The following is a 26,920-nucleotide window of genomic DNA, read 5'->3' as shown; positions in this document are numbered from 1 at the left end:
CGTGGCTATGTTGAATAGTCCTGAGTCATTGTTTCATGTTCCAAAGCCCTCATTCAGGGGAACAACACCCGAAGTTAGATCGCTCAATGCCCATCTTGTGTATCAGTGCATTGCCGTTTGACCTGGCGCCAAATGGGTTCTCTTTGTCGCCGTAGATAAACCCGTTCGCTTGGTCATCTACACATTGATATCGCATAGGAGTGTATCGCATGCTTGATCCGTGGACATGGATTATGAGCTTAGGTCTTGCGTTAGCAGCTCGGTCACGCCAATCGAGAGTATCGCGTATATCAAGAAGAATATCGCGGTAGTTTCCACGATCACCGACGATTTCCAGAAAACTTAATTCAACAAATCGAAGTGTTATCGGAAGCGCACCGAGCAAGGAAAGTAGATCAGGCCCATCTACAATGAAATTTGAAAGACCAAAATATTGAAGCTTCTGCCATCGATCAACGGGGAAGATGGTTTGAAGTGGAATGCGATTTTGCTCGAAATCGGGATAAATTTGACCGTAATCAGCCGTTATTCGGAGGCTAACATGATCCAAGTCGGGCGCCGCCTCGAACATTCTTTTCAAGTGACCACTACGGAAACTTGACCAGTCATCATCATAATACTGTCCATCAGCAAGTAGGGCGAGATCTATGCGACGGAAGCCTGGCTGTCGAATTAGATGAACAAGATTGTCATACTCCTCACATGGTTCATCAAAGACACGACAACTCAGTCCTGTTGAGAGTTCTCTAACATCCATGATCAACTCTGAGATATGGTGGTCATTCCGTCCTGCAAGTACGTTGGTGATAACACAAAACCCTCGCCATTGTTTCTTAGCAGTCTCATCATTCCATGGAGGCAAGATATAAAGCCCAAATGGTCCAGAAGATGGCCAGCCGCGTGGGATTGGATAGTTGAAACCTTTTGGAAAAGATTTTATCATAGGCGTTTCATAAAGGGGTCGATCCAAACTACCATGAGCGGCGGGTGTAATAGTAATTCTTCGTAGTGATTGAAAGCGCTCCAGGACATACGTTAATGCATTAACATCAGCCCCAGATATTAGCACTTCTTCCTGCTGCTCTAGAAGCGTCTCGTAGTAACTCCATGATTCAGAAAATGGCAAAAACTCTCGTGTCTTTGGCCTTTTTCTGTCTCTTTTGAGATTTTTTAAATTCTCAATGTTGTCCTTGCAAGCTCGTATAAACCAGGTGGGAGGGTCATCTTCCGCCCGAGGAGATTCTGCTAGCAAATGAATTGCTTCATTAGGCCTCACAATTTCGTGGACAAGTAGAGCATCATCCCATATAATCTCTTGAACTCCTTTGCGAAAGTTTTCGTTGTCAGCAATCGCTCGTGCAACTTCAATGTTTCGCGGATTTGCAGACAAGAAGACCCTGTCAAAATGAAGAGGAACTTCTTCGCCCAGAGCTTTGCACGTCAGACGAAGACTCTTGAGATCGGGATTTGGCAGGTAAGAGATGATAGCAGTGAGAAGCTCGGGGACAAGGAGCACGAGATTTAATTTGAATGACAAGTTGGACATGATGATTGCAATATCTGAGGGATTTTCTAATTCATTTGAGGATGAAGAGGGGAAGTTGTTGGCTTTGGATCAATTGATTTATTGATTGATTACGCAGGTGATATTGGATAACCCCAGAAGGCGCTAAACTCTTCTAGAAAATAAAGATTATCTCCATAGAATTCGACGTTAAACTTGTGAAAAATCAAAATATGAGAGAGAGACCAACACTTATTTGGACTTTCTGAAAAAGGAAAAGAAAAGAAAATCGCGGTCTCGAGGGGGTTTACAACGACCTGATTGATTTGGTGCAAATGAAACTATCCAATTGGCTGTCGCTCAATCTACACTCCTTTCTTCTGCAGAAAGAGCCTCGAGACTACTTTCTCCTTCTCTACATCTTCCCCGTCACCGCGATCTTCAATTCCACCCACTATATAAATTGTATATACTCTCTCACCAACAACCGCATATACACAAACAACCAATGTCAGTACATCTGCACAATCCATATCCCCATACCAAACAGTGGATCACTCACCACAAGCCATCCAAGCACAAAAGAAAATCCACCCACCCCACACACCCCGCTCCAGCAAAACTTCCCCCTCTCGTTTTCACCTCAAAAACAACACCACTCAGCCCAAAGTCCTCCCTTCTTCACACCCTCCAAAAACATTCCTTTCAGCAAATCAATGAAACCAAAAAGTCAAAAAGGAATTTTCCGAATCCGGGAATCGAACCCGGGGCTACTCGGTACTTTATCATGTGATAATGAAAACGAGTTATGTTAACCCCTACACTAATTCGGATGGATGTTTGATGGAGGTCAGTCAGATCTTTACGTACATATTTAACATCAAAACCACGAGTGTGAAAGATGGAAAATAAAATGAACTAATGATAATGATACTGTAGTGCAAGAAGAAACACTGAAGATATATGTGATGGTACAGGACAACGTATATGTAACATAATCAGAGGGATTCAAAATTCAAGAGACGAATCATATAACCATGTGTCAATCAATTTACCTATAAATTAAATAGCGCGAATCAAATCATGAGTAGGTCAACTCTTCTCGATTTGTTTCTCCTCCCCTCCTCCCTCCTTCTCCTTGAAAGTCTTCATATTTTGTAAACAAATAATATCTACATCTCCATTTACAACACGGTTCCACTTTTGCACGTCAAATAAATAGAGATTGTTTCTGCATCTGATAAATTTTTATATCCGCTCCATACGTATATAGGTACACATAAGAGAGACTATGCATTCTCCTCATTTCATCTCCATATAAAAAAGGTAGCTACACAACCTCACCTATTTTTCTCATGCAGGAATAATTCAAAGTAATCATTAAATCCAGCCCAGTACAGATATAAATATAAATACTAATCTAAACCCTCCTCTTCCTCCTCCCCTTCCTCCTTCCCCAACCTTCGCTTCCCCTTATCACCCGTCACTCTCATCACCCCTAAACATATCATCTACAAACCCACAAGCTCTTGTTCAACCCCCTCATTCAAGCCCTCTCGCCTACTCGCAATCCGATCATTTCAAGATTCACTTTACACCATATCATTTTACACCTCTTCCTCTGCTTTCTCGAAAGTATATCCATACATATCTATTTGCCCATCTCCCCCTCTTCCCTTTTCCCTTTTCTCTTGTTCCCAATCCTCACAATATCTAATGTCTCCTTACCCACCTAGATGATATCAAACTCGCATCCCTAGACACTCATCGATCCATCAAATCATATCGTATTGAAAAGGCTCAGTTACCAGTATACTTTTTTTTCATTTCATTTCAATTCTTCATCCATTCTGTTCTTTCCAGATCTATCATCTATGTATTCCTCTCTCCATACCCTAGTCCAAGATTCATGCACTTACACATCTAAGCATATAAACATCAAACCCCCATGCATACTATGTAGGTAAATAAAAACTCCAATAACCCATATTCTATTAAAGAAAATGTCATTCTCGAGTGATATCACATCACATCACATCATGACCTGAATAGACTGCCATTTTCTCTTCCTCGACCCCCTTCCCTTCCCAACCCATTCACAATCATCCCTTTCCCTTCCCCTTATAATTCGGTTGCCTCTCATAAGCATTCGGACTTCTTTTCCTTTCTTTAGCCTTTCCCTTTCCTTTCCCATGTCCACATCCATCTCCATGTTGATGATCGTGATCATGATCATGTCCACTACCTTTCCCTCCACCTCCAGAAGGTTTCGCACTCCCATCATCATCATCACTACTACTATCATCGCTGTCACTCGAACTTTCATCCGAGGATTCATCGATAGGTCGAGGAGCGTGGTATATACAACAAACTATGAAATTCTCGTTAGTTCACCATTCCAAGTGAAGATTTCAACCATCTGGATTCCACCGCTTCCATTTCTCCCTTAAGCAAGATCCTCAAATCACAAATCCCAAAGACTCCAAAGTGTAGAAAAACGAAGCAAAATACCTTTACTCTTCTTCCTCCCCAACCCTTCATTATCCACCACATCTTCTGCCCACTGAATTCTCCTTCCTCTTCCTAAATCTGTTTCTCCATCCGCACTACTTTCACTTTCTGTATTTGGCGCACCTCTCAAACGTAAAACAGGTGTACTTGTATTCGATTGTGATTGCGTGATCGTTAAACTTCCGCGATTCTGTGGAGCCGTTTGTGCTTGTCCTTGAATTCGGGTTTGTGTTCGGCCCACTTGAGGGGTAGAAGTTGAAGCCATTGTTATGGCGGGGTCGACGTATTATTTGGAAGAGAATTTGTATGCGTGAGAGACTGGATATCGTGATAAAGTAGGGTAGGTAGGTAAATGTATTCCGACGATGGTGCGGAGAGTGTTCCAAATGTATGTTGCTCGCAGAAATCTTCTTGTTCCTTCTTCCTCTTGTTCCTTGTCCGTCTTTACTACCACTTCTCGCGATAAATATCGTAATAAACCCACTTCACAAATTCTCGCGATCTTGTCTCTTCGAATGTCCAAGGGTTCTCCAGTTTCTCAAGAATCTGATCCTGTCTGGCGTATCCGATAATCTTCCTTATCCCAAGATCTTTGATTTGAATTCACGTCCTCGTCTTCCTAACCTATGATATCGTATCGTGTCGTGTCGTATCGTGGCGTATCGTATCGTATCGTATCCCACCAAATCACACCTTCTGTCGTATCTCTCACCCAATAAATCTTCGTCGCAGATACTAGAATCTCAGAACCGCGTAGACGCAGTCGCAGACGTGTAATCTCGCCCAACTTTTTCCAAATCTCTCACAAGTCCTCTTCAAGCCCGCGACACAAATCTCCCTACTTCGTATAATTCTTTCAACTCTTTTCTTCGACTTCGTCTTTGTCTTTGAAATTTGGATTCGAAAGATATGCGACGAGTTCAAGTCCTCGAAGAAGGCAATCGAAGTAGGCAATCGAAGTAATCTGATTTTTCCTTAAACTCTTCTTCCTTTTCTTTCCTAACGTTATTTTCCTCTCTATCGTTGCCTTCTGCTTAATCCTTTTATCCTCTTATCAACTCAACACATCAAGCAACCCTTCAAATGCCCCAGAAATACCCAGAAATAAGCAAAAAGTTCCCTAACTCAAAAGAACCCTAATCCTAATCATAATCTTCAGCCCCACGTATGCAAATCTCTAAATCCCAAACTCAAAATTTAAACTTTAACTGTATCCTCTTAAGACTTCTGTCATGTCATGTCATGTAAATCAACCAGTCACATAAACTATTCATCCTCAACCCCTCCTCTCTTACAAAAATATCCGAGGCTGAGGCTGCGGCTGAGGCTGAGATTTAGACTGCGCTGCTGACAGAGCGAGTTAGCTACTTATGTGTGGCGTCGTGATCTAGCTCTACAACAATGTACCCTTTTTCGAAAAAAGAAAGCCAAAAAAAATCCCCCTTTAAGAATTTAGATCTCTTCTTATTAACGCCCAGATAAACACTAACCAATGCATCTAATTCCCAACCCAAAAAATCTTCCAATTCTTTGTTTAGGTGCCTAGCTTCCGCTTGTGTAATATTCAAGTCTAGTCTTTTCAGCCACAGATACCTACCTACTACCTACCCATCTGCTTCATGCCTAGATATCGATCGATTCACAATCTAGACCGTGCTGGACTGGACTGGATTGCGTCTTATAAATAATTACTTTTTACCTCCTGGAGTAGCTCTCGAATAACAAATGTTTAAGTGAGTTATAGGTAATATAATACTTTGCCTTGGAAGAATTGTAAAAGTAGGATACAATTTATCCTTAGAATTTACAATTATAAAAATATTACAAAAATCTAATCTTTTTTCGAAAATTCGAATTAATATAAGAGTTGATATCAGAAAGATTTTTTTTGTAATAAAATTATAACATTTTCAATTTTTATTTTTATTTTTATTTTTTATTTTTATTTTTATTTTTTATTTTTGTATATATAAATAGAATAGAAATATTTGTATAAAAGATTGGATTTCTAAGAAACCAAATTTTTATTATTATTTTATATTCTTTTACTTTTCAAAAATAATAATTATTTATTAAAATAAGAATGTTTAAAAATAACTCATTTTTGTTACGAGCATCGATGTATAACCAGTATCGGGCTTACTAATGTTAATAATAAAAGAGTATTTTGTAATTATGTGAGTAGGTATTTCAAAGAAGTGCTATGCTTAATTACGTGGTGTTATACAAGACGGTGATTTCCGTGACATCATACATATATAGCTTCACTTTCGAAAGGATTTGAAGGACTTAATGAAAAGTCTTATACTCTTTAGTACTCTATCATACGCTAGTCGTCATCTTACACATTCACTCTAATAATTTTAGTGTATTTTCAAGTAATTCATTTGGTAATATGATCCACTTGGTGATGAATCACGTTATACATAGCTAGTATAGAAAGAGTGCTTTATGAAAGCTTTATTTTTAATTGTATAATTAAATTTCACTTGTTCAATTATTAAAAAATTCTATTAATGAATAAAGAAAGTGCATGATTACACAGACAAATTTTGTATATAAATTGAGTAATCCATTTGGTGATATAATTCACCTAGTGATGAATCACATTATATAATTGTATATATACATGAATACGCATGTGAGCGATTGAATTGCAATTGAGTCCGATCCGTGACACCACCCTTCTATCGATTGATACTACCACTAATAGTGCGCACCAAAAGAATCTTAAAATAATAGTTAGGCAATTGACACTTATTCATGGACATAATGATAAGTCCTGTGAACAATAGCTTATGCATCTAGTGTGCGTCCGTAACCCTTCAACTGATCTCGATAAATGGTGTGTGCATGAAGTCTCAAGTCCCCGTATTCATCATTGGTCTGTGGTGCGCTGCAGAGTGTTAGCTTCCTAAACCAGACCACGAAGTGATAAATTGAGAAATCTCCAAGAGAATATTCTCATATGCTTGAAATCAGAGAATGTGATGAGAGAAAAATGTTACTTACTATTCCACCCAAAGATTTGGGCCCTTGATGCGGAAGTAGGACTTGCCGTTCTCGTTAACCTCCTTTGTGGTGGGGCCGCTCCACGCAAAGTAAGTTTCGTTCAGACCAGCTTTGATCTCAGCCAAGCGGGGCGCGTAGTGGATTGGGTTGAGAAGGCCACCCCATTCAGACACGAGGTCGATAACCAATGCTTGCTGGGCTTCGGTGAAAAGGCTCACACTGACACCTTCTGTGATGTACTCTTCGCCATCGTGACCAGGTCCAAGAGTGAGGGTGCTTACATCTTGAGTGATGTTGGCTTGTGCGAAGAGGGTGGCGTCAAGAGATCCGACCAGAGAAAATGCGATGTCATTCTCGGCGGCCAACACACGTTTCGTGACGTTGTTGATGGCTGGCAAGCAGCCGGTCAACAGTGGAGCGATGACGGCCTTACTACCGTACATGGCCATGTTTATACCAAGATGATGTCCACCGAACTGAATCATCCAAAGAGACGTCAAACTAGGCTCTCCGAAAAAGCCTAGCGTGTAACTTCCCAACCCAGCTTCATAGTCCACGCCACGGTCCTCCTCGACTTGGTCGGCGTTCATGATCTCCTGAACCTTGTTGTAACCATCTTCACTAAACATGACGCGTAGGAGGTTCAGAACCGCTTCCTCTTGCGTGTCCGTGAAGTTGTCACGGGCCAAACCAACGCGATCCACGATGCCGACAGGGTAGTTGGTCCACACCGACTGACCGAACTGCTCACCGGCAATGGCGCCGGTAGTTGCGGATCCGAAGTAAACAGGGGTTGCGTTCCCTACTGCTTCGTAAGGGTACACTAATGATGCATTCTGCTCCGCGGTGAGAAGGCTTAAGAGAGTGTTGGCAGCGTCGACAATGGCCGTCGACTGAGTAGTAGCGTCGTCGACTTGCCTAGCTGCGTGCGACTTCGAGGGAAGCGATTGCACTACGGTGCACAAAGCAAAGAGAGAAAGTCCGAAAAGCATTGTAAGAGCCTTTGGTTGATTTGACGGATTCAAAAAAGTAGACAAGAATGAACAGTGAAGACAAGTAGAAGATGCAAGCGGGAAGGAAAGACTAAGCTGTAGCTGGCTGTTCTGAAGTTAGAACATGCATCGCCTTCCTTTTATAATGAAAATGTTGTTGCCCTGGAGTTCTCTCATGGTAAGGAAAAACTGTTTATAGACAGCCAAGAAACCTTCCTGTCGGTATTACGCAGCCATCGGCGTATGCAGACAAGGCTTTGTAAATTAGAAGAGTCAAAGGAGGGCTCGATTTACTTGGCGTCGACATATCTAGGTTGATGTATTCTGGCTGAGTGGGAGAAATAGATCTCAACATACGTACGGAGTGGTGAAAAAAGTTGTAATTGATCAACAGTGCATGATGAGGTGAAGTCCCTATATGAACAATATTAATTTAACCCCTTTGGGGAAAATCCCCTTCATGATTCGTATCACTTTTACATGGGGATGTGGAATTAAGCTTTTTCTCAATATAATTCACACAGTAAAGGTACACGCAGTAAGTACAGATGAATGCGCATGTATTGTTGCATTCGGGATCGGACATTATGGCTCGGACATTATAGATCGGACATTATGGCTTGAGATGCCAAAGCCTGTACATAACCATAACCCGCCATGTTCTCCTTTCCCTCTATACTCTTCCTCGAGCCTTTCCTCTGGCTGTGGGGATCTACCGTATTTGAGCGATGCCGGGTACATAAGAGGCCTACGTAACCTGCGAAGATTCTCCAACGTAACAACCCCACGATGCAGGAACGTCCCCGCCTTGAAAATACACATACGTGATTGTTCGGTTACGGAGATCGCCTTTTGTGCTATGTGGAAGTAGTAAGAGCTTTGATCTCGGGGTGGTTTAGATGAAACTTCAAGTAGGTGGTTGGTAAGGTAGTATAATATCAATAGGTTTGCTTCTCTCGCAACCATACCATAAAAGTGATGATTGATCTTACAAACAAAGTTCTACATTATAGTGGAATCCCGATCCCTTATATGAACCTTCATACTCTACAAATCGACAAGTCGACTATACACAAGTCGATTACCGCAAAGCCGACTTCGATAGCTCAGCTTCTTGATCACGTGGCACTAACCACGTGAGCTCACATTACCCGTTGTAATGTGCTCACCAATTGACGAGGGCCAGGGCATGCTCAGGTGACTATCTAGACAATTCGATGAATAAGTAAACATTCTCTGTTCAATTTATTCAATTTTCATCTATATTCATCGAATCAGGCATTACAGACTATAATGCACTTTGCTCTGCAGCTATTTTCAATGTAGAACTTGCTCAGACAGGAAACCTCTAAAGATCTGGATTGTATTTCCAGTATACAATCCAATATTAACCTCTCTTAGACTAATTTTAAAGCTCCATATATTCATTACTCATAACCCATCGTCATCATCATCATTCATAACTCATAAATCCACCCCTGAATCCACATCCCTCCCTCACAGAACTAACCACCCAACCAGCATTCCCAAACCTAGCACTCCTCCTCCCGATCCCCTAACCCTAACTCTCCCTCCCATCCCCGGAACCTCTTTCTGAAGCACCTCCGTAGTCGTAGCCGTCGCCTGCACACTCACACTCTCACAACTAAGCGTTCCACAAGCCCACCCACTAGGACAACAATCACCTCCCAAACTCGCCGCGCAACTCGTCCAACCCGTTGCACACGCTCCTGTTGCCGAGGTAGTTGTTGCTGCCGATCCAACCGGAACCGCTACTGTGATTCCACTACTCACTATTGTCGTTGATGATGTCGCGGGACAGGATGTCGTATCACAATTTCTACCCGTTCTACAACATCCTCCTTGATAATGTGCTGAGCAGGCATAAAAGCCCGTGGGACACGTATCTTGAGTGATCGCTGAAGAGGTAGTTGTAGTAGTAGTTGAGGAGTCACCTGTGGGACGAACTGGAACGACTCCCGAAGCAGATGTAGTTGTACTAATCGGAGTCGAGCTTTGAGAAACGGTGCTCGACACGCTTGAAGATCTTGTACTAGTAATCGTAGTGATTTGAATCGTAGTCGTTGGAGTCGACGAAATAACAGTAAAAGTATTGGTTGTAGTGACAACCACCACAAGTGATGGATTGATCACACATCCAATTGAAGCACACACAAAATTTGGGATGCAACAACCCCCTCCTACATCAGCCGCGCAAGGTGTATTTGGCGAAGCGCAATTCGTAATGGTACCTCCGCAATTCCCTCCACTAGGACAACATCCTACAGGTCCCAATCCAGTATCTGTGATTTGAAAACATGTTTCATCAGTTGCGCAACAACTGTTTGGATATCCGATTGATGAACAATTCGATGTTCCCGTAGGACACTTAAAATCCCTTTTCTCCAGCATAGCCAACGCGACAGCCGAATCCTTTTTACGAGCTCGAATTTCTTCATCATCCAAAAGTCCTGAATGATCTTCCGTATGCAATGCAAATGGCGCTCTGAAAGAGATAAGCACCGACGAATTCGCAAGTGATCTAGCCTCCTCCTTCCAATCTCTTTCCCTCGGAAACTTATCCCTCCCATCGAAACTCATGTGCGCATCCTCATCTCCAAATCTCCAATATTCCATGTAGAATTTTTCTCCTTCATCCTCACTCATTTTCAGTATCCCAACCGGACTTTTCGTAACCACTACATCACTCCCCTCCCACCCTTCATCTCTTTTCCCACTCGTAGATGCATAAATCCAATCCTTAACACGTATCCAATCGCGAGGCCATAGAGCCAATAATCGATGATTATCAATATCAATCGCCTGAACCGAATTTGTCTGCGAAGCCAACAATATCAAAATCGAAGTCGGAAGACCTAAAACATTCACCGAGAGACGCATTTCGAAAATGGCTTATCCAGCCAGCTCCGATGTAAAAATTGATAGCAGAGTGGAGACTACCTAATCGATATCAATACTAGGATCAGCTTTCGAGAGCTTGAGAGCTCTATCGGGTAGATCAGGTAATGCAGTGATGCATACAAATTCGCAACAAATGGAAAAGAAGCTTCTTTTAAGGATTATGCAAGTAATAAGGTATTAGTAGAGATCGGAAAGAAAGAAAACTTTCTTAAAAGCGCGCGAGAAACGAGGCTGGGAACCAAGAGTCAAAACGGGATTGATTCACCAAAAGGACGGTACCAAGTAAAAGAATAAAAATCTCCGGTGGCTGGGATGCGAACTTATGGATAAGATGGAGTAGCAAACACAAACACACGACATGTGAAACTTTATGTAAACCCTAGGTACAAAAAGCAATCCAGTGCACTAGCTTCCCAATCTCTCCTCTCGACTCTCTCATCTCTAATCTCTAAAGAAGTACACAATATACACAAAAACTTCCCTCGCATAAGCAAAAACTCTAAACTCCAAACCTAAACCTAAACCCCAAACCCAAACCATAAGTCATAAACCCCATCCCCCTCAAATAGCGAAAGATCATCACTAGGTCGTACCCTTATCCTAAAACATACATACCACACCTACCTACCCACCAACCTGTCTATCTATTCTCATCCCCGCTCCCTCCCGGTGAGCTGCGCCAAGCTACGCCCTGCATACTTGACACTTATGACACAAATGACAGGAATAACCTAAACCCCTCATTTCATCACCTAGTAATCAACAAAAAATAACATAATTTTCTATAATTGTATTCAAATCCATATTCACATACATACCCACCTAGTATTCACAATTGCCTATCAACACCAAGACATTTTATCGAGCGAATATCGAGTCAACTCAAATCGAACATCTTCCCTCCCGGTTACCCCAACCCCTAGAGACACAATAACGCCACACCAATCTATTTACATAGTCATCCAACCATCATCCATCCATCCATCTGAATCCATTCCATCTCATCTCATCTCACCCCCCTCCTCCACCTCCCATATCTCTCATAAATCTCACACAAAAAAACCATGCCCCGCACCGACGAAGCAACCTCCTTCTACCACTCCGTCTACAGCGCCATCCAAGAGATTCCACATGGAAAAGTGACGACATACGGACATATCGCGCGGCTAATCGGGACACGTGAGTTCTCCCCCTTTCTTTCTCCATTCCCACCATCCTCTTCTCCCTTTCGCCCTCCCTTATCCTCTTCCCCCAAACCCAGACAGACAAACAGACCAACACCCACCCACCCAAACAAACAAACAAACAAATAACTAACCCCCCTCTCCTCATCCAGCAAACCGCCCCCGCCAAGTAGGAATCTGTCTTAAGCATCTTCCCAATTCCCCCTCCACATCCTCTCCCACCCCCACCCCCACCCACCTCTTCCACAACGGCAACGTACCCTGGCAACGAGTGATTAATGCAAAAGGGGGGATAAGTCCACGGTACGTATTTTTCTTGCTTTCCCTCTCTCTCTTCCTCATCCTTATCCCCTTTCATCATCCCTAACCTCCAATCCCCGTCCCCCTTTATCATCCCCCTTCCAAACCTCCAACTTCCAACCTCCAGTCCTGTCCTGACCCCATCCCTCTACCTCCCCCATCCAACTTCATCTCCCAACCCCTCCATCCCATCCACCCCCCCTTAAACACACATCCACACATCCACACATCCAAATATCCCCCCCCAAAAATCCCCCTCTAACCCCCCTCCCCAAAACCAGAAGCCACCCCTCCGGCGCCCAAAACCAAGCCGCCATACTACGAAGTGAAGGTATCGAAGTAACGATTGGTTCGCGTATGTATTTATTCCCCTTCTCCCTTCTCCCTTCTCCCTTCTCCCTTCTCCCTTCTCCCAATCAACCAATCAATCAACCAATCAATCAACCAATCATCCACTAACCCCCCCAAAATAGTAAACACTCTCCTCATTTCCCTACCCACCTACGGCTGGTTTCCGCGTCAGCTACCTAGTGAAGAAGCGGCCGGGTTAGATCCACCTATTAATTCGGATTCGGATTCGGATTCTGAAGGTGGCGGTGGAGGTGATGGTGCGGAAGAATGATTTGAAAGAATGATTTGAAAGAATGATTTGAATGCTAATAATTGTGTTGTTTGTTTATTTGTTAATCCGTTCTATGTATATATCATTATTTAGCAAATCTAGTCAAGGGAGGGCAAAATAAAAAAAGTGCATGCCATGGATGGGTGTGTTTTGTCTGGGAGTCACTGAAATTATGATTCGAATCGAAAACATTATTAAACTCAGCACATCGCCTCACATCGCCTCAAATCAAATCATGTCATATCAAAAACTAAAAATGGTGATGGAATGGTGTTTATGCATATAAATCCAAGGCTATGTAAGACACATAACCATGATGATAGTAGAAAAGTATAATCCACTACCCCATCAGCAAAAAATTCTTTATAATTCATTCATTCCTTCCATCATATCTCCATGTATACATTTTCATCAAGCCATCTCTCATAAGATGGAATCCTGCATCGCATCTGCTATTCTGGCCAGCTCACCAAATGCTTAATGAATGATTATTTCATTGAAGATAAAAACATTCCACGCAGATGGTTCCCTTCCTTCCACCCCACTGTACAGTTGGATTGTGAGTTGTCCAATAAACTTAATAGCAGTCGAATCCATCAATTTGGCCAAATCTTCTGATACAATCATCAGATATACATCTCAAAGGCAGTATATAATTTTCCGTACTACACAGCTAAGCAAAAAATAAATTTGTACCAATGAACCACCATTGATTTGAGATCAAACCGGTGGGATGGATCCAATTGCTTTGATCTCGGGATTATTGATGCCAATGATCCAAATAAGGTCTAATGAACTATACTGATGCAATCACTATAAAGATGCGACAAATAAAGATCATAGACTTGATGCTGTTCTCCTCCATATTGTCAAAATGCATGATGCTAAAGCATCGACGTGATGAATATATTTTCCAAAGTCAGAGCATTTTCGCTCATTTACTCTCATCAGCTCCAGGATTAGTTTGAGCTTGAGGGCCAGTAGGGACTTGGTTGTTGGGTGGGCCATGTGGGTGTTGGTTGTGTCGGAAATTTTGTTTGCTGCCATTGAAATCTGGGTTGTACTGATTTCTTGGACCCCCTTGAATATTCTGAGGGCTTGTAGCATATTGGTTAGGCGCTCCATAAGCACCACCTCGCATTGGCACTATTGATATGTTAGAATCCATTACAAAATTTCTTGAGCTTCTAAACTTACTTTGATTTGGGATTGGTTGAGGGAAAACGGGTGTTCCGTATTGAGGGACTGGGCTCATACCATACATAGGTTGTGGGTGACCTTGTTGAGACCCTTGATTCATCATCATAGGAGCACCTCGGCCGGGACTTGGATAACCGCCATTTGGCATAGCTGGAGGGTGACCATTATTTGGTGGCATGAATTGACCTTGTGCGGGTGGATACATCATTTGTGGACCAGGTCCCATTGTTTGTGGAGGAATGAATCCACCTGCAGGGTTAGCCATCATAATTGGTTGACCCATATGACCTTGTTGTGGCATAAATTGATGGGTTTGAGAAAGGGATCTGAAAGGTGGCATCTGAGGTGCACCAGGGTAAGAGACCATCTGTGGGTTGTAAGCCAATTGAGCATTTCCACCCATTGGAGAATGGAAGGCTGCCATTGGAAGCTGTTGCATTCTTGGTGATGAAAAGGATTGTGCAGAATGCGATGGCATCATACGCAATTCATCAGCGTTGAATGTTGGGGCAGGATGACCCATCTGAGCTCCATGCATGTTGATAGGTGGTTGACGTGGGGATTGTCTAGCATTGATGTTGTGAACGCCAGATTGAAGATGGAATGGCAATTGATGTTGGTGTGGCACTTGTGGAGCTGCTTGTGGTGGGTGAGGCTCCGATACAACGGGTGTGGTAGTGGGGAATGGTGCCTTTTCAAAGACTTGTATATAAGACTCCGTTGGTGCATCACTAGCAGTGAGTTTCCATAACAAATGAGTATCGTAAGCTGGCTTCAAACCACCATTTGCTAGCCAATTCTTCCCCTCTCCTGGCTTAAGACTCTTGATGAGCTCCATTGCATCATATTTGCCTTTGAGCGAAGGACGAGCGCCCTTAGCCATTGGCTTACGGCGAATCAAGGAACGTGCTACCGGTGTTGCTGGAGCCTCTGGCGCATTGGGTACTGGACGAGGACTTGAGCCACTGCTTGGACCAGCGGGACTAAAGTCTTTTGCGAATGCATTGGGGCGAAATTCGCTGACGCTAGCATTCAATCTCGGGCCACCTTGCGCACTTGCCACGCCACTTGAACGACGAGAGAAATTTGGATCAGCAGTGTTCGAAGGACCAGTAGGAGGAAGTCTGGCTTCATGAGCTGGCATGACATTGGATGGGACTTGAGCTGGTCTATTTTGTTCGATGTTTCTTAATCGCTGGGCCAAGTGTCCAGCGGTGCCACTTCGGGCATGGTCTGCTGTGCTTGAACAGGTCTGTCACCTCGAGAATTTTGTGTGAAGCTGTGAGTACCTTGAGGATAAGGTCCACGATTAACGTTTTGGCGACCAGATGTAACGGGCGGTGGCGATATAGTATGAGTAGAGCTTGTAGTAGCGGAACGTTGCGCAGAAACTCCGTCTGCACCTGGTGTGATTGGCTTTACCGAATCAGTAGGATTGAGCTTTGCTTCTTCAGCATTGCGTTGTGCTTTCTCTTGGATCGCCTTTTGCTTTGCCGGATCCTTGGCAATGATAGGGACAAGATCTGATGGAACTGGAGTATGCAACTTGAAATCATTGGCAAATCTTTTGAGGTCATTTAATTTGATTTGCTTATCATTCTTGATCTTGTTGGCGCGAATTTGTGAAACATTGTTTCTTTGAGTTGCAGCAAAGGTCTTGAAAGCCTTGGAAACATCAGCCTCAACAGTTGCAGTAGCATTTGGCCCACCCATATGTTTGACTGGTGGAGGAATTGTGCGGCTTGCAGAAGGAGCCACAGTCTTTTTGAGCTCTGGAGTGGGAGTGGTACTTGAATCAGTAGTAGTAGGTGGAGTTGCGACCTCTGGCTTTGTTGACTTCGCGGCTGTAGCTGGTTTTGCCTTCTCGGCGGGTTTATCTGCGGGTTTATCGGCCTTGGCTCCTGCAAACATGATGGCTGAGTCGACAAGAGTACGATCGGCCGGAGCAGTAACTGGAGCAGTAACTGGAGCAGCAACTGGAGCAGCAACTGGAGCAGCAACTGGAGTAACGACCGGAGCAGCAGCTGGAGCAACAACCGGAGCAACAACCGGAGCAGCTGCGGGTGCGCGGTCAACTGGAGCACGCTTTCCTGGTGGTTGATATGCACCCTTCGATGCGGTGAGGGGTGGGAAATCCTGTTGTCTGCGAACGCCACTGTATCTGCCAATGTGTTAGCAATCATATGCGAGGGGTAAAATCTAAGAAACTCACTTGTCTTCTTCATCAAGTCCATTCTCATTTGGTCCGGTGTGGTCCGCAATACGTTCTTCTGCAACGTGAGAGTTCATTGCCGTGCTGCGTTCAATTTCTCTTGCCTTTCTATCTGCCTCGGCGACTCTCTGCGAATATTGCGGATGACTTGTGTTGATCTGGGTTGTGTAGATATTCTCATCGTAGTCTGTCTTCAAACCAAATCGTCGCTCATTCTCTGCGAATTGATCCCACGGAGCCACTCTCCCTCCTCGACCCGATTCCAAGCCACCATCATTATCGGCGGGCTTGTCAGGAACCCATCTTTGTAACACACGCTCTCCTTGGTTTCGGTTGCCCGAAATCGCAGTGTCTGTACGGAAAAAGCTCGAGTTACCTGAGAAGGTTAGCATTTGTGATGTCATTGGCACCATGTAGGAGGACCAACCATTTTGCGATCTGCCATCAACCTTTCCATTACCGTTTCCTCGAGCATCTCCCATATCTTTTCTTTGCGACGTCATGTTTCCTGATTGCTCTCTATACTTTGTGCCGCCGTTGGGAAGGTCGTTGCCCTTTTTTCCTTGTTGTACCATGTTCAACAACTGATGATTAGATGTATATCAATTCTCTTGAATGTTGTCGTGGTATGTGTATGATCTGTTCGAAGAGATATCTGGAGAGGAAATAAATTAGTAACCCAATCCATGTGAATCAGATTGGAAGGTGAATGTTGGATGTCGGTAGGTAGGTAGGTAGGTAGGTAGGTAAGGTGAGTGTGATTCGGCTTTTGGTTACACAACGCACAATAAAATGCGCAGAGCACTTCATCCACCATGCATGCAATCGATGACTGAATGAATGATAGAAAAGCATAGCTGGGGAAGAGAGATGGAGGGGAAATAGGGCGATACATACCACACAAATGGAAATCTCCAAAACACACCCTTCCTTTGATCTTCTCGAATCGCGCCCAATATGTGCGTGGTGTCAAGGCTGGAGGATTCGCGAATAATCTGGGGTTCAATAAGGAACTGGTCCCAAGTCGAAGATAAAATTCTAATGGAAAAGGAATGTGGTTAGCATACATGCAATGTCATGCACAATTGCCGTAACTAAAGAAGTGAAATTGTGATGTGGTTGTTTGAGTTGATTGCGAAAGCTCCAAGCTTAATCAATCGTGTCAAAAAGAAAGGCTGGGGTTGTTGTAAAAGTGTATAATAATAATAATAACTTTAAGTGTGTGCGTGTATGTATGTGTAGAATTTAAAGAACCATCTTGTCTCACCTCGGATCGTAAGAAGAATTATGAGAAGAGAAGAGAAGAAGACAAAATAAAATAAACCAAATCAAAATTAAATTAAAAAAAACCTCCACTGCTCTCCCTTTCTTGATGAGTGAAGATGGTTACAGTATATCGTAACAGATCAAACAATCATTGAAAGTTATGAGAGTTGGGAGGGGGAATTTGTGGTGGTGGTGGTGGTGGTGGTTATTTTGGATCCTTCAGAAGAGGGGAAATGTTAATCAGAATTTCTGAAGGGGTGGTTCGGGTGGAGGAGGGAGTGTAAGTAGTTAGTTTTGGTTAGGTAAAGTTAGGTGATTAAATGATGTACTCAAGCGAATGGGGTATGTTGGCTTGGTTTTATCAAGAGATGGGTAAGTGGTTAGGTGGGTGGGTAGGTAGGTAGGTAGGTAGGTAGGTAGTGTGGATGTAGATGTAGATGTAGATGTAGATGTAGATGTAGATGCAACTGTAACTGTAGCTGTAGATGTAGATGTAGATGTAGCTGTAGCTGTAGCTGTAGCTGTAGCTGTAGAGAGATGTGGATTCCTCTCTCTTGGGAGACTACAGTCCTAAGTATCTAGAGTACCTGAGATAGGTGGGTAGGTAAGTCGAGTAGGTAGGTAGAGTAAGGACGTGAAGAGAAAGTAATGTGATAGAGAGAGAGAGTACTGTAGATAGATAGAGTGTGATAAATCTCCTTCCTCGTTCTCTCACAAAGTCTCTCTCAGTAGAAACGAATTCTTTAAATAAATAAAAAAGTAAACAAGTACCTAGTAGGTAGATAGATTAATAAAAAGACAACAAGTAGAATGAAGTTCTAAATAGACTAAGAATCAGTCTAGAATACGTCGAATACGCAGTAAGTCTCTAGTTCTACGATAGGAGAAGAATGAAGTGGGAATCCAGAATTAGGTAAGATGTCTATCTCAAATAAATAAACGGAAGAGTAAAGAGAGAAAGAAGGAATGTTCGGTTTCTTTCCTCCTGTCTGTTGAAGGAAGGGAGCTTTGTTTGAGTGTCGGTAGATATATTTGGTTGTACGGTGGATGGTATCGATGGATGGGTGGATGGATGGGTGGATAGATATCGATAACGGGGGGTGACGTTTCTTGATATATCGAATCTTTGTTAACAGCAATGGTAATCATGCGAACTTTTCTTATGCGTAAAGTATTTCCTTATTCAAGAGACTACCGGGTATGGCGAGAAGGAGCAGAAGTAGGAAGGCAAAGGTAAAGTGCCCAGGAAGAGAAGTCGAAAAGAAAAAGAAGTCAAAGTTTCCACCTCGAGGATGAAGTGTGCAAAGGGTGATGAGAGAAGATTGTGATGTCCATCCCGCCCCAAATCGAGCACCGTATTAAAAGCTCAACACAATACACATATCCAGTCTTTGCCTTCCCTCGAGGCAGAATCCAAGGTTATTTACTAGCTGCTTGCTAACTTGTCAATCCAAGATCGATTTTCTCGACTCCACGATTCTCTCTGGTACTATTATCACGCTACAAGGAACTTCGCTGTACCACGACCCCAAATCAATTTAACATTTGACAGTCAAGCCTTCTTCCCTTTCCATGTTATTAATATCTCGGGGATCCGGTAGCTATCATATCCTAGTGTCGATAGACGGGAGCATTAATCCGAATGGGGGTTTGAAGGCATGTAAATCGTGTGTGTGTGTGTGTGTGTGTGTGCCTTGTAGATATTATCATCATCACAACCACCACATGAATGAAACGTTTAGTCACATCAGAACTGGGGAAATCAGATTGAGATACAGTATAGGGGCTTGGTTTTATTTTTATCCTTCGCATGGAAAGGAAAAGAGAAATAATGCATGATGGAGTAGCACCTAGATAGTGAAGACCAAACAGAGAGAGAGAGAGAGAGAGGCTTCTCAGATAGGCTGAGGATGGTACATGTAAAGATGCGATTTCAATATTTCAATTCAACAAGGGGGATAGAAAGGTCCATTTGGGTCTCTCGGGTCACATATACGAACATCCTTTGACCTGGGTATAAGATGTGCGTGCTGTAACAATTGCACAATAATCTTTCTTGGTGCGCAGGCTCACCTGCATAGGTATGAGTTGATGAGCACGATGGTAGCTGATGGATGAAGAATGATGGATGACAGACGACAGACGACAGACGACAGATGTTCTATATTTATCTCAAGAGAATTTAAATAGTAGGTAGTCAGACACGGATATATCGACATTCCTATGAGTGGTAAAGTGTCGAGTAGAATGGTCTAAAATGTATCGCTGCAACACCGACAATCCATTACATTGATTTGGTAAATCCAACGCAAACTATAGATGATAGCTTGGTTAATAGATGATAGCCTGGTTACCTAGGCAATCAATGGTGGGATTCTCATTCTTCTCGAAAGGAAAGGAAAGGAAAGATTCAAAAGCGCTTCCTACCTACAGGATGAACATGGGCTGATCTTACCTAGGCAAGGCGATCCAAATCTTAAGATGCTTTTCCATCCTCTTCTTCAAGGTCCCGAGCGCTTTCATAAGGTACATTTCCATGTCTGGTAACACAGGCCTGAGCTTCGAATCCCTACATGGATTGGACACTTGCATGGAAGATTCAAGTGCGTCCGGACTTTTCCTTGCATCTTACATCCTCTCATGTTCCATGCCGTCGAACGGACTTTGGATAGTTTGGTACTCGGCCACGTTACAAATATTATGGATGACGTCGCATAGGTAGCTACCGAGTATGGCAAGAAAGGAATAACTTGACTTGCACGATTATCGAGAGGTTGGTACAGAGTCAAGTATCTCAAAGACCGAGAAAGCTTTTATTTTCATCCAACTCATTAATTCCTCACGATCAACGAATCCTATGCAAAAATTGTTGGGGAATAATGCTGATGTTTGTCTGCTGTGCCTTTCCTTTCTCTCGGATATCTTCATCTGCACGGGTTCGAGTTCACAACCAATCAGAGGGAAAAGGCTTGCATGTCCCCATGGCCTCGGGATGCGGCCTGGACGGGATTGAATCTGTTGAATAATTGTCACTGCCGCGCGGTTTGAAAACACCCGAGTTGTAGCTCGAGCGCAGTGCCATCTGATACCTGATACCCGATACCTGATACCTAATACCTGATACCTAATACCTGATACCTAATACCTGATACCTTGGTTGTGGGTATCGCTCTAGATTGTACTGGATTATTAGTATTATATAATAAGCAGTGTAGTCCCAGGTCTTGCTGAGCTTCAAACAGGAGACGTAAGTCTGGGATGCTCTCTCTTGATTGTTGATTTCGAGAAGGAAATTTGAAGTTGTCATAGTTGATGTAGGGTTCATAGAGCAAGAAAGCTTACTTCACACGGCCGATGGATATCTCAAATGTCAATCTGGCTCGAGGATAACTCAAAGTGTTGGTGTAGCTCTTCTGTCTTCGTCCACATTAATATCAAGTAATGTGATAGCGGTCCCCTTTAAGAGCTTGTTTCGCCTTGTTTGACTTCTAGAACCTGCTAGGTACATGTGTAAATCTGACTTGTGTTCTAACTCTCTTCTAGTGCTTCGTCTAGATCTGAAGTAGACCAAGGAGGCCTGCATTGATCAGGAAAAGAGTTTCTTCACGAGATTGCCTTCAACCATATCATCCTTCCAAGCTTGTTGTTAAAATAAAGAGGTTGGTCTGTTAATATAAAATGCTCTCGTACGGGAGCAGAATGAACCCAGAATTGGAACGGCAGGGATGGTCCTTGTCATTTCAATGTCTGAAAATGGAAATCCAAACGGGACTTATTTAAAATGATTAATTTGATGTCTGAATGCCCAAGTGTCTGGTCTGTGAAGGGAACGAAACGCAGCATCCAGTGCTTCTGAGCCGTTCTACATCCGAACCTTACCTAATCGATAAAAGTTAAGATCAACGCCCTCCCTATCTGGTCGTATTTTATTTTTACTTCATCACCTACATACACATCTGGGTGAGCTAATCTTCTTTGGACCTAGCACAACTGCACTCACGTTATTCATTCAAACTCTCCCTCAATCTACCCTTAAACATGTGATTCCACTGTAAATCTCGCTCCAAAAGCTCGGACCTACCCTCTTATAAACGTTCCCCAGTCAGAAAGGTTTCACCACCTGAGTAAACCTTTTCGCCTAAACTAGCGTGATCTGGCACACTTGCATGAGGCACTCACCTGCCGTGTAGATTGAATTGAATTGAATCCATTCGAATTGATACCCATCTACTTGACAACTTTTACCACAACCAAGAAGGATTCACATTAATTTGCTGCGAAATTCGGTCCCAGCCCTCTCATCACAGGAGCGCATCTGATTGCATCCACTGATTTGCCAAATAACTCTAGTTACTATAGGATACTTGTGTGCATGGCGCGCTGACTCTTTGCTGAATCCTCCTTTCGACTTCCCACAGGATATCAATAGATAGGTCGGTCGCAGAAATGCAAGCACCTCAACGACCCGGTCAAAGACGATCTCCAGCATCGGATTCCCCTGGTCCACCTCCGACAATATCCGCCAGGGCTATATCTCCAAGTTTGGGTCCCCAGCCAAGGAATTCAACTGCTTCAACCAAGTCTGTCCAAAGCAATCACTCGGGAAGAAGACAAAATGTAAGTCATTGGCTCCACTCGACATAATTGATTCGCCTTTGCGACAATGATCTCTTCCATGAGAAGGCCTGCTAATGTCTTTACTTTTGGATAGGGTGGTCAACCTCCGACAAGCAGCAGTAGTCAAAGTGGTCAAAACCCCCACCATTATCTCAGATCGAAAAGAGCGTAACACATCTTCTGGTCGCCACGAAGCAACTTCTCGAAACCCTCACACAATGGTCTCGACATCAAGCGACAGACGCACAGGTTTCGGATGTTTATGTGCGCTTGGGATATGAGTTCAACATTGCTTGTCGGGCATTTGCAGCAATAAATGTTGATACTTCGGATTTGGGGAATGTCCCAGAGTTGCTCCGACATATACTGGAATCAACACTCAGTCAAGAAGCAAGTGTCGAGAGCTTGGAGAAATACCTGCCTCGAATTAGAGATATAATCATTACTCTTCTTCATGGTTTAAAGCGGAAGCAACAAAAACTGCGGCAAAAACAAGGGAGAGATAGCGCGTCACAAAATGGAGAAACCATACCTAGAAATGGAAGCCTCAGTAGCATTGCGAGTAATAGTACTGGGTTGACTACATTACTGAATCAAGGGTTGGAAAATAATTTTCAAGGGGACTCAAGTGTGGCAAATGATAGGGGAAGCAAAGGACAATCTGCAGCCGACTCTAACGTACCTCCGAGGATGTCTTCAGCTACAGGATCATCAAGCAGAAGAGCTGCTGGGCCACCAAGAGACTCATCTCGAGGTTCAGTATCTTCAGATCAATCTACACTCTCAAGCCAAACAATGCAAAGCATTCCTGTTGTTCCACCTTATCCTGGAGATGAAGTCTCTATACCAATGCCCCGTCCAAATGATCCTGATCTTTTGAATGTGGATAATTTTCCACCACCTCCGCCACCACCAAAGACAAATGCTGCATTGGTGGCTCTACAAAAAGGGGGAGATTTGGAAAGAAGAGCTTCAAGACGTTATTCTGCTTATCAAATCTCAAAACTTGTTGGTGCATCTCCAAATGGAGTTCCAATGATGCCTGTTCCACAAAACTCGCCAATACCAAATAGAGGACGCAACGATGCCAGGGAGTCTCTGAGAGCTGTTCAAAATCGGGACCAACGTCTCGGCCGAACAAATTCTCGTCTGATTCAGAATGAGACATCCCCAGTTCGAAAGCCAAGTGTGATTGCCGAAGTTAGTCAAGAGTCATCAGTTCAACAGCCAGAAGAACCACCCTCGAATGATAGTCCTATAGTCAAGACCCCAGAAGACAAGTTAAGACAGTCTATTGATGATTATGATGGACCGAGTGCAACTCTCAATGGACCACCTCCTGATGTTCTTCCAAACTTTGATAATCAAGACCAAGATGAAGAAAAGGCTACTTCTGAACCTCCTCAAGCCCCCCAACACAAGCGATCTCCTTCCAAAAGAGATAGTCCTTCTTATGGCAGCCAAGCTAGACAATTCACACCCGAAGAATCTCCACCTCCACCCGATAAAGAGATCACAATTTTCTTACAATATAAGACCAAGGTTAAGAAGTTTGTCCTTGCTGATGGCTACAAGGATTTATCCATGGCAAGACTGCAATTGGCTTTCATTGAAAAGTTTGCCTGGAATACCCACAACAATGGTGTTGATCTACCCGAGATTTATATTCAAGATCCAGTATCTGGTGTTCGTCACGAGTTGGAAGATCTTCAAGATATTAAAGATCGTTCCGTACTTGTACTAAATGTTGAAGTTCTAGATGAGGTGAAGCGACATATTGATGATAGTCTAGGAGGATTGAAGAAAATGGTCGAGAGTGTCAAGACGGCAGTAGATGATCAACAAGTTACAATTCAAAGAGTCTCGGATCGCCAACAGGATGCTGCAAAGGAAATGGCCCGAATCGCATCTGCGCCACCAAGTTCTTCAAGAATTTCAATGATTGACACTGGACGTATCACCAATGGCATTAATACCAGCCCATCAAAAGCCAATGGTCAAGCGCAACTTAGTGAAATTCAAAGCCTTCGTCGCGATCTTGCAGTACTCAGGCAAACTTACTCTGGCTTCCAATCTGATATTCAAAGTTCCATGGCTTTGATTCGCACAAAGGCTAGCTCCGTCAAAAGTGTTGCTGTTAAAGCTGTTATTCCGGATATCAATGGTGATTCTGGACGCTCTTATGTCAATGGTGGAAAGAAGAATCTCAGCGAAGATTCCGATAAATTGGTTGCACAAGTGGATGATCTTCAAGATATTGTTGAAGATCTACGAAAGGATGTTGTACAACGTGGTGTGCGACCTCTTCCCAAGCAATTGGAGACGGTTGCCAAGGATATTTCTCAAGCTACAATGGAGTTGAAGAGGATGCAAGACTTCTTGAAACGTGAGAGACCAATCTGGACAAAGATCTGGGAGAAGGAATTGGAAACAGTGTGCAATGATCGTGAAGAGATTACAATGCAAGAAGACCTTGCAGCAGATCTCCAAGATGATTTGGAGAAGGCCGCACAAACCTTTGCACTCGTTGAGCAAGCTACTAAAGAACAATTGAAGGACGGATCCCCAAGTCACATCGGTACCGGTCGAAGTCTTTCCAAACTTAACCGTATTGATCCGATTGATCCTGCCGCGGCAAAAGAAGGCGTTCTTGATGAAGTTCGTGCGTTGCAACCAAATCACGAGAATCGTCTTGAAGCTATTGAGCGTGCCGAAAAACTTCGACAAAAGGAACTTGAAGGTCGCCGAGGCAATGTTCTGCAGAAAGAATTGACCTCTTTTGTGGAATCAGGAAAGTTGAAGAAGTCTGGAGGCTTCGAGGAAGTCGAAAGGCAAAGAGTTGCAAAAGATGAACGAATCAGAAGAGAAGTTTGGGAACGTCAAAATGGAATGACGCAAGCAGATGCAGATTTTGAGGAAGTTAATGATCCGGCTGTGGAAGAGGTAGCAGAGGCAGATGAAATGGTCGAGGAGAATGTAGACGAACATTCTGATTTGGAGACATGAAAAGATATGATATCACGATGGGGAATGGGAGTTGCATTTCCGAAGCATGATGACCATTTTTGAAGAATTTTCAGAGTCATGTCTTGAAGGAGCGATACAGGAAATGTAATGTTGGACTTTGGTTTCAACACTTACACGATTTTACCATGTTGATTTGACATGGAAGGCGCATATGGTGTTTGTTATTATACTCAAGCAAGGAGTTATTGGGAATTGGGCATGTTTGTTTCATTGGTGCGGTCGCATGGTTATTGACGTGAGCGTTTCTTGTGGTTTTCGCGTGGCGATGAAAGCGTGCCATGTCGATATATGGAAGATTCCATGGCGTGTTGTTATAGGGGCGTTGTTTAAACTTGGCATCTAATTTGAGGCCTGAGAGGGAGGTTGATGGACTGGCTTTACATGATTGTGGATGATATGTGAATGAGAGTGTATGAATGGAGAAGGAAGTGGAAAGACATTGGAAAGGAAATAATGGGAAATACAGTGGCATGATACCAAGGCAATACAAGGAATGGTAGATAGTATGTGTATTGTAGTGTAGCCCTATACCAGGTATGAAGTACCAAGTCATCAATGTAGATGAGAGAAATAGAATATGGTCAAATGATTTGGATTGATGGTTGGGTGTTATTGTGATGGGATGTGATAGGATGCTATGAAATCGTATCATATACTCCTGCTCCTCATCCTGTCTTCATTTCGGGTGACTCTGGATCTATACTACTTTACTCTACTCTAATCCGTTGTTTTGATGTAGGTATTATTCATAATCTCCATATCATAGTACATCATAGCATAACATACCATACCATACCACAGAATCCATAAATAAGTAGTTGTTCAGTTTGAGCTTAAGCTTGAGCTCAAGCTCCAGTTTGGTGTCTGGGTGAGGCAGGTGGTTGTGGTGTGGTGTGGTGTGGTATATGATATATTGTTTATATTGTTTATATTGGGATCGGGAATGGGGAATCGGGAATCGGGAATAGGGATTGGGATCGGGATTGGGATCTTGAACTAGTGATTTTTTTGGCGAGGGGGGAGGGGGGAAGGGAGGAGAGAAGGGGGGGGGAGGGGAGGAGAGGAGAAGGGTAACGAGAGAAATTGAGTAGGTGAGTAGATAGGTAGGTTTTTTTTTTTCTTTTTGTATATCGACTGGTTCTTGTTTGGGGTTGCGGTTAGCTTTGAATTTTGAGAGTTGGAGTTGGAGTTGGAGTTGGAGTTGGAGTTGGAGTTGGAGTTGGAGTTGGACTTTATATTTCGTAAGATGTTTTCTTTGGGGGTGGAAGAAGAGAGGAGATAGGGGGAGCGGAGGGGTGGGGGTGGGAGGGGGGTTAGGAGTAGTGAGTGAGTGAAATTGAGTAGGTGATTGGATTGATAGATTGATAGATAGGTAGGTTGGTAGGTAGGTAGATATTATTATTATTTTTCGTTTTTTGTCCTTCTTTCTTTCTTTCTCTTTCTATTAATTCTAATTCTGATTCTTATCTTGGTTTTCGTTTTCGTTTTGGTTTTGATTTTGGTTTTGATTTCTGGTTTTGAAGGATTGGAGGATTGGAGGTGAGATGTGAT

General features: G+C 43.3%; 7 protein-coding genes across 7 annotated transcripts; 2 read left to right on the top strand and 5 right to left on the bottom strand.

Annotated features, from left to right (window-relative positions):
- Positions 1-49: 49 nt before the first annotated feature.
- Bfra_003323 (uncharacterized protein) lies at positions 50-1,546 on the bottom strand (the record flags this gene model as incomplete). The annotated part of the gene is made up of 1 exon (XM_037333733.1): positions 50-1,546. One exon carries the CDS (start codon positions 1,544-1,546, stop codon positions 50-52), a length of 1,497 nt encoding a protein of 498 aa, XP_037193820.1.
- A 2,060-nt stretch (positions 1,547-3,606) lies between these two features.
- Bfra_003322 (putative protein phosphatase inhibitor protein) lies at positions 3,607-4,280 on the bottom strand (the record flags this gene model as incomplete). The annotated part of the gene is made up of 2 exons (XM_037333732.1): positions 3,607-3,875; positions 4,016-4,280. The coding sequence occupies 2 exons, from the start codon at positions 4,278-4,280 to the stop codon at positions 3,607-3,609; spliced, it is 534 nt and encodes a 177-aa protein (XP_037193819.1).
- A 2,531-nt stretch (positions 4,281-6,811) lies between these two features.
- On the bottom strand, positions 6,812-8,019 carry Bfra_003321 (uncharacterized protein; the record flags this gene model as incomplete). Its single annotated transcript, XM_037333731.1, has 2 exons — positions 6,812-6,911; positions 7,028-8,019. The coding sequence occupies 2 exons, from the start codon at positions 8,017-8,019 to the stop codon at positions 6,812-6,814; spliced, it is 1,092 nt and encodes a 363-aa protein (XP_037193818.1).
- Positions 8,020-9,516: 1,497 nt separating this feature from the next.
- Positions 9,517-10,920, bottom strand: Bfra_003320 (putative gpi anchored protein; the record flags this gene model as incomplete). The annotated part of the gene is made up of 1 exon (XM_037333730.1): positions 9,517-10,920. The coding sequence occupies one exon, from the start codon at positions 10,918-10,920 to the stop codon at positions 9,517-9,519; it is 1,404 nt and encodes a 467-aa protein (XP_037193817.1).
- A 1,085-nt stretch (positions 10,921-12,005) lies between these two features.
- Positions 12,006-13,047, top strand: Bfra_003319 (putative mgmt family protein; the record flags this gene model as incomplete). The annotated part of the gene is made up of 4 exons (XM_037333729.1): positions 12,006-12,120; positions 12,278-12,428; positions 12,707-12,780; positions 12,899-13,047. 4 exons carry the CDS (start codon positions 12,006-12,008, stop codon positions 13,045-13,047), a joined length of 489 nt encoding a protein of 162 aa, XP_037193816.1.
- Positions 13,048-13,981: 934 nt separating this feature from the next.
- Bfra_003318 (uncharacterized protein) lies at positions 13,982-17,034 on the bottom strand (the record flags this gene model as incomplete). The annotated part of the gene is made up of 5 exons (XM_037333728.1): positions 13,982-14,193; positions 14,245-15,483; positions 15,537-16,408; positions 16,460-16,835; positions 16,887-17,034. 5 exons carry the CDS (start codon positions 17,032-17,034, stop codon positions 13,982-13,984), a joined length of 2,847 nt encoding a protein of 948 aa, XP_037193815.1.
- A 5,137-nt stretch (positions 17,035-22,171) lies between these two features.
- Positions 22,172-25,348, top strand: Bfra_003317 (putative bud site selection protein 6 protein; the record flags this gene model as incomplete). The annotated part of the gene is made up of 2 exons (XM_037333727.1): positions 22,172-22,342; positions 22,466-25,348. 2 exons carry the CDS (start codon positions 22,172-22,174, stop codon positions 25,346-25,348), a joined length of 3,054 nt encoding a protein of 1,017 aa, XP_037193814.1.
- Between the last annotated feature and the right edge of the window lie 1,572 nt (positions 25,349-26,920).

This window comes from Botrytis fragariae (assembly GCF_013461495.1).
Source record: "Botrytis fragariae strain BVB16 chromosome Unknown tig00000045, whole genome shotgun sequence".
In the NCBI taxonomy this organism is placed as follows: Eukaryota; Fungi; Ascomycota; class Leotiomycetes; order Helotiales; family Sclerotiniaceae; genus Botrytis; species Botrytis fragariae.
This window is presented reverse-complemented; position numbering and strand designations above follow the sequence as displayed.